General features: G+C 48.5%; 1 protein-coding gene across 3 annotated transcripts in view; it reads right to left on the bottom strand.

The window, feature by feature from the left end:
• Positions 1 to 14,360, bottom strand: part of PLXNA4 (plexin A4) — a 362,426-nt gene that overhangs the window by 332,255 nt on the left and 15,811 nt on the right. For all 3 annotated transcript variants that reach the window (XM_057733462.1, XM_057733460.1, XM_057733461.1), the window contains exon 2: positions 11,985 to 12,167. In XM_057733462.1, coding sequence (XP_057589445.1) covers positions 11,985 to 12,167 — 183 coding nt within the window. The remainder of the gene's footprint in view (positions 1 to 11,984; positions 12,168 to 14,360) is intronic.

Here is a 14,360-nt window from a genome sequence, read left to right as displayed (position 1 = left end):
TGTAAGAAAGATGGATTCTGTGAGTGAGATTTAAAGGGTAATTTCCTCTCCCAAGCCTGGTATGTCTGGGGGAAGGCCTGGAAGAGCCTTAATCATAAAGATTAAATAAGACACTCTACGTATGCTCATCTAAAGCATTTAAAGTATGGTTATAAGTACATACAACTTTTCAAAAAGCCTGTGCACCCATCGTGAGAAATGTCTATAAAGGAATCCTGTTTCTGGTAGAAAAGCATGGATAAATGCTGTGCTCCTACCTTTAGGGGAAGGTAGGACGAAAGGGAAGGAGCTGAATGATCACTGTGGGGAATGCTGGAAAATTAATAGAAGGACCAAGTTAAAGAATTTATCCACTCACAGATCTTTAAGGATTATCCAAAGGTTTCTAACCATCTTCACTGTTATCAGAAACCGCAAAGCCTGTAAGATACCCATGTGCTCTTAGGTATAATCGTGCCTGAAACAATACTTGGCATTTGAGATTCCCGCCGGAAGACCTAGAAAGCAGCAGGATTTGGTGTAACTTGTGGATGCATTGATAAGAGTGTGTCACAAAGTGGCCTCAGCACCATTCTGGTCTCTCAAGTCCAACCATCCATTGAGGGCATTCTCAAGTTTAGTTCTCCCACCCCCAGCACACTCAGTCTGGTGGGAGATGTGAGTGGTTAAGCAGAAAGACACTCCATCCCCCTTGCGAGAGCGGAATGGGGGAGCCTCTTCCTGTATGTCTTCCCTTCTACGCTTCTTGTGTCCAAGGCCTCTGGAGCCTTGGCGGGAGCAGAGAGGGGCAGGAACCTTCTGGAAGGGGACTCAAAGTAGGTCCCAGTGGAAAAACTGGGACGAGGGGAGGCACTGGGGATGCCAGAGAGTGGCCTCAAGGAAGAGAGAGCCCATGAAAAAGGGAAGACCCCTAAGCCAACACCCACTGCTCACAGACCCACTCGTTGGCCCACTTTTGCTAATGAGACGCACACGGGCACCAACAGGGGAAAGCAGGTCAACAGAGTTAACCTTCTGATCACACTGTCCCTCAAGCCACCAAATCTATAAAGAAATCATGGAGCCAGAGCTACCTCGGGACTTACTACCCCACAGTTACCCCGGGCAATTGGTCAAGATAACATCTGAGAGTGGATTTTCCTATGTTAAGAGTCCAGTGCCGCACAATGACAGGCACCAAAGGGCAAGAGCTGAGAGAATACATGTGGGGTGAATAGGTCCAGGACAGAGAAAAGCCAAGAGGCTCGGGTGGAGGGGACCAGCATTTAGAAAGAAAAAGAAGGTTGGGTGGGTTGGTGGGGGTAGATGCTAAAATGACCAGGAGTCTAAGGAGGCGGGATAATTAGGTCCTCAGCGGCAGAGGGCTTGCCAAGCAGTTGTGGGGTATGACTCAGTGTGCGGCCATCTAGTGAATGAGTAAAGAGAGGGACCTTGGTTGACTGGCAACAGGAAAAGTAATCAAGAACCACTACACACAGTCCCCCAGGCTGCTGGGAGAGAGGATTCTAGTGAGAACTCCAAAGACAAATACCCCAAGGGTGGCGAGTTAGTGGTCAGTAGAAAAGCACAGCTTGTTTCCCAGAAAACCTCCAGCCCTTCCCCAAGGCCACTGCCTGCTCTGCTGTGGGATGGGCTCCAGTGTAATTGCCCCTCGAGAGGGAAGTTGTCCGTGGAGCGAGGTTGGTGATGCGAGAGCCGCTGCTTAGGTGGGAACCCACCGTCTCTCAGGTGGGAGCCTCTTCCTTCGTATTTCAATTTAGCCGGGATCCTTGAGACTCGAAACGTGAGGGGCCGGGCAGCGTGTGGGGCTAAAGGGCTGAGCTGGAGGCCCTGTGTCCTCAGGGTGGCTGGACCTCTGACATGCCGGGGGGTGACAGGCAGTGGGGGCCACAGAAGCTTGGATGAAAAGATATATATACATATAGTTTGTTTGTTTAACTAGGAGAGTGGGAGAATTGGAGCTGTTTTAGATAGATGAGCCTGGTACGACTTACAGGAAATTACGGTGGGGCACGCCTTGCGATGGGGAACTCGGTTACAGCCATCCACGCTTGACCATTGGGGCTCTGAGCCAGGGCAGGGGCAGAGGGGAGGAAAGGCAGGTAGGAGGGTTCTGGCCAATGCAAGAGACACAACTCTCACGGCTGTGGAGGTGAGGTTTACCCACAGCCTGAGAGTGTAGCCGTAGGTGGAGCCCATGACACAGCTGTATCGGTGAGGGCAGACTTCAGATCAGATCGTGCACCTCTAGTGAGGTACGCAATCCCTTTCCTCCTGTGTAAAATGGAGGCTGTCGTCTTTACCCCGAAAGGAAACGTTGAGGATGACATGAAATGGTCAAGGTACATGATACAAGGGAAACATCTAGAACAGTGCCTGGTACCTACGGGGTGTTACAGGCACAGTAGTTCCCTTCTCATCCTCTTTTCTGCCAGCTCTAATTCACAGGAAAATGACCCCTTCCTAAAAGCTAGGTGATCCCCCAAAAAGGCCAGAGTCAGGAGGCATGGATTCTCCACGGACATAGAGCTCTCATCAGTTACCAGCCTGAAAGGTTAGTCTCTCTCATCCACCATCATAAACTACCACCCTTTCCCTAAGATGAGCAGAGCCCCCGGGATGTCTCCATGTGCTCCCAGACCTCCCGCTGAGGACGCTGTGGCATCCTCTGGTCCTGTGGGTGTGGCAGGCCACTACACCCCTTCCTGTTCATCCTGTGGGTTCTCTACTATGTCAATCAAAACCTAAATGTAAGGCCAGACACCATAAAACTCCTAGAGGAAAACACAGGCAGAACACTCTATGACATCCATCAAAGCAACATCCTTTTTGACCCACCTCCTAGAATCATGGAAATAAAATCAAGAATAAACAAATGGGACCTCATGAAACTTAAAAGCTTTTGCACAGCGAAAGAAACCATAAACAAGACTAAAAGGCAACCCTCAGAATGGGAAAAAATAGTTGCCTATGAAACAACGGACAAAGGATTAACCTCCAAAATATACAAGCAGCTCATGCAGCTTAATACCAAAAAAGCAAATAATCCAATCCACAAATGGGCAGAAGACCTAAATAGACATCTCTCCAAAGAAGACATACAGATGGCCAACACACACATGAAAAGATGCTCAACATCACTCATCATCAGAGAAATGCAAGTCAAAGCCACAATGAGGTATCACCTCACACCGATCAGAATGGCCATCATCACAAAATCTGGAAACAACAAATGCTGGAGAGGGTGTGGAGAAAAGGGAACTCTCCTGCATTGTTGGTGGGAATGTACGTTGGTACAGCCACTATGGAAAACAGTTTGGAGGTTCCTTAAAAAACTACAAATAGAACTACCATATGATCCAGTAATCCCACTCCTGGGCATATACCCAAAGAAAACCATAATCCCAAAAGAAACATGTACCATAATGTTTATTGTAGCACTATTTACAATAGCCAGGACACGGAAGCAACCTAAATGCCCATCAACAAACGAATGGATAAAGAAGATGTGGCACATATATACAATAGAATATTACTCAGCTATAAAAAGGGATGAGATGGAGCTATATGTAATGAGGTGGATAGAACTACAATCTGTCATACAGAGTGAAGTAAGTCAGAAAGAGAAGGACAAATATTGTATGCTAACTCACATATACGGAATCTAAAAATGGTACTGATGAACTCAGTGACAAGAACAAGGATGCAGGTGCAGAGAATGGACTGGAGAACTCGAGGTTTGGGAGGGGGCGGGGGGTGAAGGGGAAGCTGAGACGAAGCGAGAGAGTAGCGCAGACATATGTATACTGCCGGCTGTGGGGTGGATAGCCAGTGGGAAGTTGTTGTGTGGCAGGGGGAGTTCGGCTCGAGGATGGAGGATGCCTTGGAGGACTGGGGCGGGGAGGGTGGGGGGGACTCGGGGAGGGTGGGGGGTCAGAGGTGGGGGGAGTATGGGGATATGTGTGTAGAGGCAGATGGTTGAACTTGGTGTACCCCCCCCAAAAAAAAAAAAGAAAAAAGGAACCAGGAAGCTGGGACGAAGTGAGAGAGTAGCATAGACCTATTTACACTACCAACTGTAAAATAGATAGCTAGTGGGAAGTTGCTGTGTAACAAAGGGAGATCAGCTCGATGATGGGTGATGCCTTAGAGGGCCAGGACAGGGAGGGTGGGGGAGAGTCGCGGGAGGGACGGATATGGGGATATATGTATAAATACAGCTGATTGACTTTGGTGTACCTCAAAAACTGGTACAAGAGTGTAAAGCAATTATATTCCAATAAAGAGCTAAAAAAAAAAAAAAAAAAACCTCAGGGAGCCAGGAGTCAGTGCTGGGGCCACTTTGGTTCCTGAGCAGGGCTGTGCCCCTTCCTATACCACAAAGTTAACTTGAACTTTAAAACTATTGATTCAGGTGTCCTCGATGGCCCAGAAACAAAGCCCTTGTGTGGCAAGCAGCCTCTCAGATGATCTCAATGACCTCTGCCTCCTGGTATCCCTGCTTTGTGGAAGCCCCTCCCCCGAGTGTGGACTGGACCATGTGACTGGCTTCTAATGAACAGGATGCCACAAAATTGATGGGACATCACTTCTGAAATTAGGTTTCAAAGAGACTGGCTGTCATCACGCTCGCCACCTCTTGTTGGTTCTCTTTCTCAGCTGCCATGTTGTGTGAGTGGCCATCATGGAGAAGCCTGCACAGCAAAGGACTGATGTCTCCAGCGAGGACCTGAGGGCTCGCACTGCCACGTGCATGATCTCGGAAGAGGATCCTCCCGCAGTCCAGCCTTGAGCCTAGAGATGGTAGCTGCCCCAGCCAACACCTTGACTATAGTCTGTGTGCAACCCTGAGCCAGAGGACCCAGCTAAGCTGGGCCTGGATTTCTGCCCCACAGACCCTGTGAGATAAATGTTGTCTCAAGCCTCTACATTTTGGGGTCATCTGTTACACAGCAATCCATAACCAATACATCTGTGTCCCCTGCAGGCTGGATAGAAGGCACAAAGTGAATGTGGGAGACTTGAAGAGCTATTTTAGAAGTCACCTTGAATGCCTCTATGAGAAACCAAAGCTGCTGGAAAGAGTACCAGGACACCACCAGGAAGCAAGCCTCGTGGCCACATTCACAAGAAGTCACTTGAGAACAAGGAGGAACTATAAGCAGGCCCCCAATCAGAGCATCAACTGGTGGGCTCTGAGTCAATCTGGCTACCACTGCCTTCCCCATCCTTGGTCCGGTCCTTGCTGAGAGCCCCCGCCAGTATCACCATCTGGATTCTATTCTCTTCCCATCCAGAGTCTATTAGCTACGAGCCCAGCAGTGAGGGGACCATTTGCAGCTGGGGGCCCACCTCCTCCTCTTGCCTTCTGCCTCCTCCCTCTTCCTCTGGTACACCATGTCTTTCATCCTTTCCCATCTTTGTTGTCTTGGTTACATGGCCAGACTCCTGATATGCTGCTAGTTTTCATTTTAATGATACGTTCTTGTAAAGCACAATATTTTACTTCAATTGCATGTGTCACTGGATAAATTCCTCCAGCGTGTCTGGCATGTGAGCATCCGCTGACTGAGTGCGCTCTATGATTTGGGGTGTTTCTGCAGCACTTTCTTCAATTTTAATGTCTGCGTTTTAATTTATGATCAGGAATATTCTACACAAATGTATATATATATATATATATATACACACACACATATGATTTAAAAAACTGGCACACATGTATCAATAAATCTTGAATTGGCAAAGCTCATTTAAAACCATCTCCTTAAATCATGTGCACTAGCAATGATCATTTGGGAAATAGAATGACAAATGTTCCCAGGGTATTTTTTTCTGGGGATCTCAAAGTATGTCTCAAGAAGACACCAGGAGGAGAATGCTTAGCCTCTGCTTTTGGCATCGAGCTGCCTTGAGAGGGGATGCGGCAGATGCGCTACTGGAGGACACCATGCCAACCTCCCTCAGGTCAGCACTGATAACCACTTGGGATCCCCCCCCCCACCCCCAGGGACTGCAGGGACAGTGGGTGAGCCTCAGGGCTGAGTAGTGAAAAGTAGGAAAGGATAAGAAAACAGTGCCAGTGAGGATGGCATTTACGCAAAAAGGATGGTTGAGTGAGGGCTTGATATTGGTCAGGAATATAAGATATGGCCAAGAGGATACTTCCCAGCTTAGCTGGTTTCCACATCTCCCAGGTACATGGACAAAAAGGTTTACGACCCAGCCGAGGAGACTGAAACGAGGTGGGAGGAGGACCGCGAGAAGTGGACGGGTAGGCACGAGGCAAAACTGGTCTGGACACCAGTCCCAGGATCCCCAAGCTTGAAGGACTGATGACCCAGGAGCCACCTCTCTGTCCCTGCTCAGATGCAAAGTCAGAGGAAGGAGGGGGCCCCCCTGGAACATCTGCTGTGCTCTTCTGTCTACAATAACCTCAGCCTCAGCCTCCCCCTCACTTAACCCACAGGTTAAGATGTATACAAGCATAATACTTGCAAAACAGGGGTGGGAAATGCAAAAAAACAACACGATGAAACTAACAACAAAAACTAAAAAAACAAACAAACAAAAAAAAACTTTGATGGACTTTTCCCACAATGGAAATCGTCCAGCATTGATTCTTCCATATTTCTTTTCTCTTCTGCTTGGGTGTCTATCCATGTGCAAACCAGCCAGCAGCTCTGGTTTGAGAAACTTGTAACACATCAGAGTGAACTGATCAAGCTCTACACCAGGTACACTCAGCTTCTGCTCTGATCACAGGGTCCTGGGCAAGCTGGAGTTCCAACTGTCCCTCCGTTGGATTTTGTGATGCCTCCAGCCATCTGGAGAGCCTTCTGTGGCATGAATTTCTTTTTAGTTAAAGTTTATTTAAATTTCCAGGTGAATATTAAGGAGAATTCTCAGATACATTGAGGAAGTTGCAAGGCAGGGGCCACACATCTCTGATCTGGTATTGCTCTGTGAGTCAAGCATTACAGAAACACACACACACACACACACACACACACACACACACACACACACACACAGGATCCATTCCCGAGAACTTATGTTCAGATACAGCCTCCACCTCTGGCTGGTTGCCCTTCTGGACCCGTGGTCAGGGCCTACAGAACACAAGCAGATCAATTTCAAATAGGATCAGACAAAGACAAATACCGTATGATATCACTTATGTGTGGAATCTAAAAAAAATATGATACAAATGAACTTATATACAAAACAGAAATAGACCCACCGACATAGAAAACGTATTACCAAAGGGGAAAAGGGGGAAGAATAAATTAGGAGTTTGAGATTAACATACACATACTTTATATAAAATTGATAAACAGCAAGGATCTACTGCATAGCACAGGGAACTATACTCAATATTTTGTGATAACCTATAAGGGAAAAGAATCTGAAAAAGAAAAGAATAGATAGATACATAGTTAGATATAGATAGATAGATAGATAGATAGATAGATAGATAGATAGATAGATATAGATAGACAGATAATAGATGGATAGATGGATACATCGATATAGATAGATAGATAGATAGATGATAGATAGATAGATAGATAGATAGATAGATGATAGATAGAACGGAATCACTTTTGCTGTACACCTGAAGCTAACACAACATTGTAAATCCACTATATTTCAATAAAATAAAATAGAATGAAGTAAATGTAAAAAGAAAATTCAAACAGGCTCAAGAAAAAAAAATTAGGAAAACTGTATTAATCCACATCACAATTCTCAAGAAGAATGCCTTTGTGTTATTTACTCCTATTGACTCTCCACACTGACACGCACCCGATTCCTAGCCAGAGAGGCTGGTGCGGCGTGCTTTGCCCACGTGCACGCTCATGTACGCACGCTCATGTACACACGCACACGCACACACACACCCCCTACTATAAGCCAATAGCAGGCCCAGCCAGGGTTCTGCTTAACCAACACCCACCACGTGCTCCGCCCCTTCCTGTGAGCAGTTCAACCTAACAAAACACCCAAGAAAGATGCAATCACAAAATGAAAGCAGCAATCACACCTCAAGTGGAAGTTTATGATGTTTTGGTTCACAATGAACATTAGTCTCTCCCACTAATGTCAGGCGGTAATTCACTGCTGAACAGCACAAAAAATATGATCACTTAGTGGTAAAAATGTAAAAGGCAGAGAAAGCAGGTTGGACTTCCGGCTGGAATATTTAAGCACAGGGATCTTGTCCTTCTGAGGCAACACTGACCTCGTTACCCCAATTTGGTTCAAAGGTTTGCAGATTTATACGAACATCTTAAAGCAAATTGGGATGGTGTCTGACTTCAGAGTTTTTACTATAGTTGACATTGAAACAGTCTGTGACTTACTCCTAAGTCCCTAAGCACCTCCTGATGACTGGAGCATTTATGTGTCATATTTCTTAACAGCCCATGGAAAAGGATTCCAGTGCCAGCCATAAGAACACACACACATCAGAAAAAATAAAAGACATCCAAATTGGTACTTTCCTCACCTCCTTTCCCCCTGCCTCATGTGATGTGTGCACTGAAGGAGTGAAATTATGGTCATCAGAGACAGGGTTGCAGATTATGGGGATCCACACCTTTCAAACAAAACGAAAAGTCAATAATTTTGAGGGCAGCCTGTGGATAGCTACAGTCTAGCTCCTGGACCCCTGAAACTCACACCAAACTCCCTTACTCTTAGCAACCCCCCAACCCCCTCCAAGCCAGCCTTCCCACCTTGAGTCCCTTGTCATATTGCAAAGAACTCTGCAAGGCCCCTGATACACATGGGAGATTATTACAGGGCTCAGAGAAGCCAGCTCTGTAATTACGGCGACAGTATGATTTCCATTATTCTCACCCTCTGGTTTCAGTAGCTCACGAAACTTTCCACTAAATCCTCCTGCAGCCCCAGAGCTTTTCATGGCTGGGCCTCTGCCCAAAAGGTGAGTGGGGTCTTGATAACCTCTGGGAAAAGCAAGACAAAGTTATTACTAGGAAAGGGGAGTGGTGTTCAGTGAGCGAGGGGGGTGGGAAATTCTATTGTTTAGAAAAAAAATAAATAAACTGGCCCGTTTCACTTTTTATTATTTCAAACAACAGACTCGGTGGCCCGGCTTTCCTTTCCCAACTCAGATGGTCCCCCTGGGCCAGCTTTGCTGAGTCTGCAGGAGCGGCGTAGCTGGGCTTCAGCAAAACTATTAAAAAGGCTGCCGCTCTGAGCTCGTGGAGCAGAAAGTGTGGCTGCCCCGATGGCCTGGCTTTCCCTAGGAGGGCCGCTGGCTTGTTCCCCCCTACGTGACCCTCTGGTCTTACCTCTCAAATGTTTATGCTTCACCAGTCCCACTATGGTTCTGGAAATTAAATGTAATGTCCCAGGTGGCTGAAAAAGAACTGTTCTTATATAACCCCCACCAAAGTAAAAGATGAGAAATGCCAGCCCACGGTTTATAACGTCCCCGGTCAGGTGTTGCCTGTCATTGCCGGTCTGGCTGACCTCTGGGGACACTTCAAGGCAAGGCTCTGCCCACAGCCTGTCCCATGAGGGATGTCTGTGTGCACTTGGCCTGCCCAGGCTCCCGGAGGTGTCCCCAGCCCGCACTCACGGAGATGGGCTGCACTCTGACCTCCCATCAGGGGACCAGCTTCCACAGGTGAGAGAGAGCCAGCCCCCGTGAGCCTCCGTCCACCTTCTGACCAAGAGCACACATTTGCAAGTCGACCGTCTTGGGTTTACGATGCAGCCATGGCCAGAAAACACCTTTTTTTTTTTGCCCAACAGAAAATAACTTTCTGTTCTATTATGCGCACTGAATTCTCAATGTTTATTTCACTGGCACCATATACCAACCATCTCAGACAATAGCAAAAAAAAAAAAATCCTTCTACAGGGTCTACTTGGTCTGGCCATCAAGTAAAAGACCCTCTGGCACCTGGTGGGAAGTTTAGAGGGTGGGACTCTTTCAGCACATTGAAGGAAGTCACCTCTCCCTCGCACTGAGATTGGACTCAGCAGAGGCAAGAGCTAAAGCGCCCCCAATTCCCTTGCTTACTTATTTGTTTATTCAACAGTGCTTATTCATCCATCGGAGCAAGCAAAGCAGGCCAACAGACGTTTCATTGTGTTGAACTGTATACGGGAATGACTTTGGTATTTAGAATTCACTTTGCCAGCAAACCGACCTCGTTGACTCCTAGTGAAGAATGAAGTCACCTGAGCCACCAACGGAAACTCCCCTGAGGTCCCTGCTCTAAATAAAGTTCATGGACTTCCCTCCTCAGTTTATACCGAGGCTTATCGGACACAATTTCAGCAAGTTTGGTTATCTGATTTCCTAGCTCACTGAAAGCTGGAAGCCACAGACCGAGGGAGGAGGGAAGGCGCTGACGGGGACCAGCACTTCCTGGCAGCATCTGGAAGTGATGAGTGACAAGGCGCACTAGAGGAAGAGCCAGGAAGGTTTCAGTGATCAGACACGACACACCTACACCTCCCAGCGTCTTCCCTGGGCGTCCAGGAACCCAGCTCAACATGTGAGTAATAACCACAAGAAGGCCAAGGCAGCAGGAAAACATTCAATTGGGTTTTAATCTATTCTTCGCAGAAGGCAGACTATGAACTAAATTCTTAAAGCTATACGGACAATGGTTAAATCATTTGTTAATGCGACACTGAAAGCAGTACCCCATGACGGGCCATCCCAGATGTGCGGGGCTCTGCTGTGGCACTTCACCAACGTATGTTTCCTCTTCCAGCCGCTACCCATGGAACTGCTCCACACGCGGCCCCACCCCACACACGCTCTGCTCCCCGCCTCTCCCCCTCCACCCTCTCCCCCTCCAGCCCCACTGCATGTTCCACAGAGACACACAATCTAGAGAAAGAAACAATTGCTGAAACGGACTGTCACACAGCAGGATGGGAGAACGGGAACCGTCTTCTAGACTTACAGACGGTATTTCCCCTTGACCATCAAGCTGATACCCACAAATAACAGCAAAGAGAAAAGTAGGCATCAAAGCTCAGTCTCAGATCAGGCAGTGCTGCTTCATCCATCTGCATTACACGATGTCCAAAAAATTCCAAGGGAAGCCTAATTAAAACAAGCGGGATCTCCACATGGAGTCACCAGTATTTCCCAGGGAAAAGACGGAAGTATGATTATCAGACAGCGGAAAACAGGACCTACTGCCTAGAGCCTCAGAAAGGCTTTTAATCCAAGCAAGGAGAGCACTCTATGGGGCCAGCTCCAGCTCACTGAGATGACAAAGATGAGAATCCAAGCAGAGGTGGGCGAGAGAATAGTTCTGGTTGGATGGGGCCACAAACACGGCAGATGGGCCAAGGCCACTCAGTGCCCCTGAAGCCAGCAAGCTTCTGGAAAATGAGGAAGAAACCTCATGTCCTCGGATCACATGGTTTTACTCCACCTTAAGGCATTTCTATGCTCCCACAACATCCGTGGTTTCCTGGTCCCGCGATGTGGCTCTTCGCTTCAATAACATCTCCAGCAGGTACTACACTTCCCTCCATCTGTTTCCCTGAATGGATTCCAGATGGATGTACCAGCCAGAAGGGTTGAAGTGGGAGGAACGGGCCTATTCCTTGCCCCTGTCCACCCTCCCCAACCATCCAGGCCTAATAAAGCTTTTGCCTTGGGGCATAAGCCCATGTTGGACAGAGGACACCATTTAGAATAGCCTAGCAGCCTGGAGATGCACACCTCCCAGGAGCACACCAGCCCAACAAAGACGTGGATCCACACACGCACCCAGCGTGATTCCCACAACAACCCTCCGTGTGAGGGTGGAGAAGGGAGAAGGGTATCACCGATGACCTCAACAGCGGCACGGCTCCTTCGCTCAAACCCGTATCACTCGTCCACCAGGCCCAAGGAAGTAAAAGAAGGCGAGAGAACAGCCATCCCAGCGGGGACAGGCTGCCTCCACAATAACCAAAATGACTACGCCGTGTCCTACCTTCTTCAGCTTGCCACTTTTGGTGCCCACGAAGGCCAGAGAGTGATTCTTGTAGACGTACGCGATGACAGAAGTCATGCGGTCCCTGTCCTCCGTGAAGACGGGGATGCCACGCACCATCTCAGACACGCCCAGGGGGGCGTTCATATCCAGGCCACAGAAGTTGTCATCAATGGTTAAGAGCTGAAAGTGAAGAAGGAGAAAAATCAGGAGCAAGCACCGGGGCAACTGGCGGAGGTACTGCGTCAGGGGACTCTGGAGCTCGAAGAATCTTAGAGATGGATCATCTGTAATAAATCCCTCCTGTATTACATGAAGAACTCAGCTCCAGAGAAACTAGGTAGCCTGTCAACGGTCATCTAAGTAGGTTGCAGGACCACGGCAAAAAGTCACAACCCCCTGGACTCTCTTTTCACCATACTCTGTGGTCTCTCTGCCCGCCCAGGCGCCGTCCTGGCAGCTTAGATGACCCATCATCTCCATCACCTGGGAAAGGCCTGGACCAGCTCCCATGAGCGAGGGCTCCAGCCGCTCTGCTGGGGAGTGAGAGGGGCGAGGTCTCCACATCTAAACACACTGTTGAGTGGACACACAGATGAGGGCTTGAACATGGGGAACAGAGACCTAGAAACGTTAATACACGTACGACAACACCATGGCGGAGACATATACAGACAACTGGTTGGGGGAAGGAGGAATGGGAAGAGTGGAGGCTTTGTGAGTGAACTCGGCAGGGCACAGTGGTACCTCACTACGTCCCGTCTCAGGCTCCCTGCTTCTTTTAGAGCATGGCAAAGAAGGGCAGCCCTGACCTTGCCATACCTTCACCAGAGTTTCCCAAAGTGTCTTCCTTGGAACCCAAGTCCCACAGGATATTCTACCATAAAAGGGCTCCTTGGACAAATAATTTTGGGAAACGTACTGAAACACAGTACATTCTAACACCGTGTAAGAGATTCCTAATGGTTACAAGAAAGGTGTGAAAAGTCTTTCTAGGAAGAAATATGTTTCAAATTCTCTCAGCCTTTTCCAAACATTTTATTCCCTAAACTTTTGTTTTCTTTTTTACCAGAACACCTCTCAGCATCCCTCAAAGAGCATATTCACTGGATTCCCAGGTCCCCTGTGGGACACACTGACGCAACTCTTGCTTCTGACTCCGGGACAATTTCAGAAGTCAGGGAACCAACAAGAAAAGCCATTTCCCCACCCCATCCCACCCCTAGTGCTTCAGCTGAATCTCTCCCTGTTTTACTCCAGGCTGCCGGATCCCCATGTGAGCGGAGGGTCACAGCTAGGGAGTCCTACTGGGGAGTGGCGAAGACCTTGACAATGGCTGGTGTGGGGCCTCCAGCGCCCCCCACTGAGCAGCTCTGGGGTGGCACAGACCTCCCCGAGGCACTAGGATCCTGCACTGGATTTCCCCCCTTTTCTCAGAAGAACCGTGTGCTTTTAGAAGACTCATTCGATCTCCCTGTGCTTTTATTTTCCACTCTAAAGATGAAGGAAACAACCTCTGCTTTTTTGATGGGCTTCCATAAAGCCTATAGAGCTCATGCCTGTAAACGTCTTTGGACTTTTCAGAGAAAGGAGTGAGATAAAATACAAGGTGTCATTTTTTAAAGGCTTCAATCCAGCCAAAAGAAAAGGCATCTGGAGAACCAGCAGGCAGGCTCTTGCCAGCAGAGCTGTGTGAAAGTGGCCAACTCTGAGCTTTCCAGGGATGCGGGGGGCCCCTCAGCTCCCTCCCAGGAGTTGGGGGCAGGGACAGGCATTGTCCATCTCAGGGAAGACAATGTGCTGAGCATCGAAACCCTCCCTCTCATCGTGGTGGGGGCAGCAGGGCAGGGAGGGAGAGAGCACGGGTGGCCTCAGCAGGCCTCGTGCAGAGCAGACGTCTGCTCCATGCCTTGCCTTGCCTTCGACCTCTCTTGCACGGTCTGACCAAACACAACCCCTACCTCCCCCTACCCCTCCAAAAACAACTATAGGAGTCAAAGGTAGGAGGAAGCTTTCAAGGTCTAGCCTGATCGTTCTGGTTCTTTCTTAAACTAAGGAAATGGTGGCGGGGAGGAGACAGATAGGGTGGAGAGTGAAAGAGATGGACAGAAAAGAGGAAGGAAAGGCCCAGATAAAGGGCAAACAATGTCTGCTCCCTGCTGGATGTAACCACGGTGACCTGCCAAGCATTCAGAGGGCAGCTTAGGAATCATCCTGGCCTCGCGTGTTCCAGCCTCTGGTTTCGAAGGAGTCCTCATCTTGGACTTTCTCAGTCCTGAACTGTGCTGCTGGGATCTCTGCCATTAGCAAAAGGACCTCGCCCACTATGGTCCATTTTCCAAGTACCTGAGGCTGAAGGACTGTCCGCTCCGTGCA

This window comes from Hippopotamus amphibius, chromosome 4, assembly GCF_030028045.1.
Source record: "Hippopotamus amphibius kiboko isolate mHipAmp2 chromosome 4, mHipAmp2.hap2, whole genome shotgun sequence".
Classification (NCBI taxonomy): Eukaryota; Metazoa; Chordata; class Mammalia; order Artiodactyla; family Hippopotamidae; genus Hippopotamus; species Hippopotamus amphibius.
This window is presented reverse-complemented; position numbering and strand designations above follow the sequence as displayed.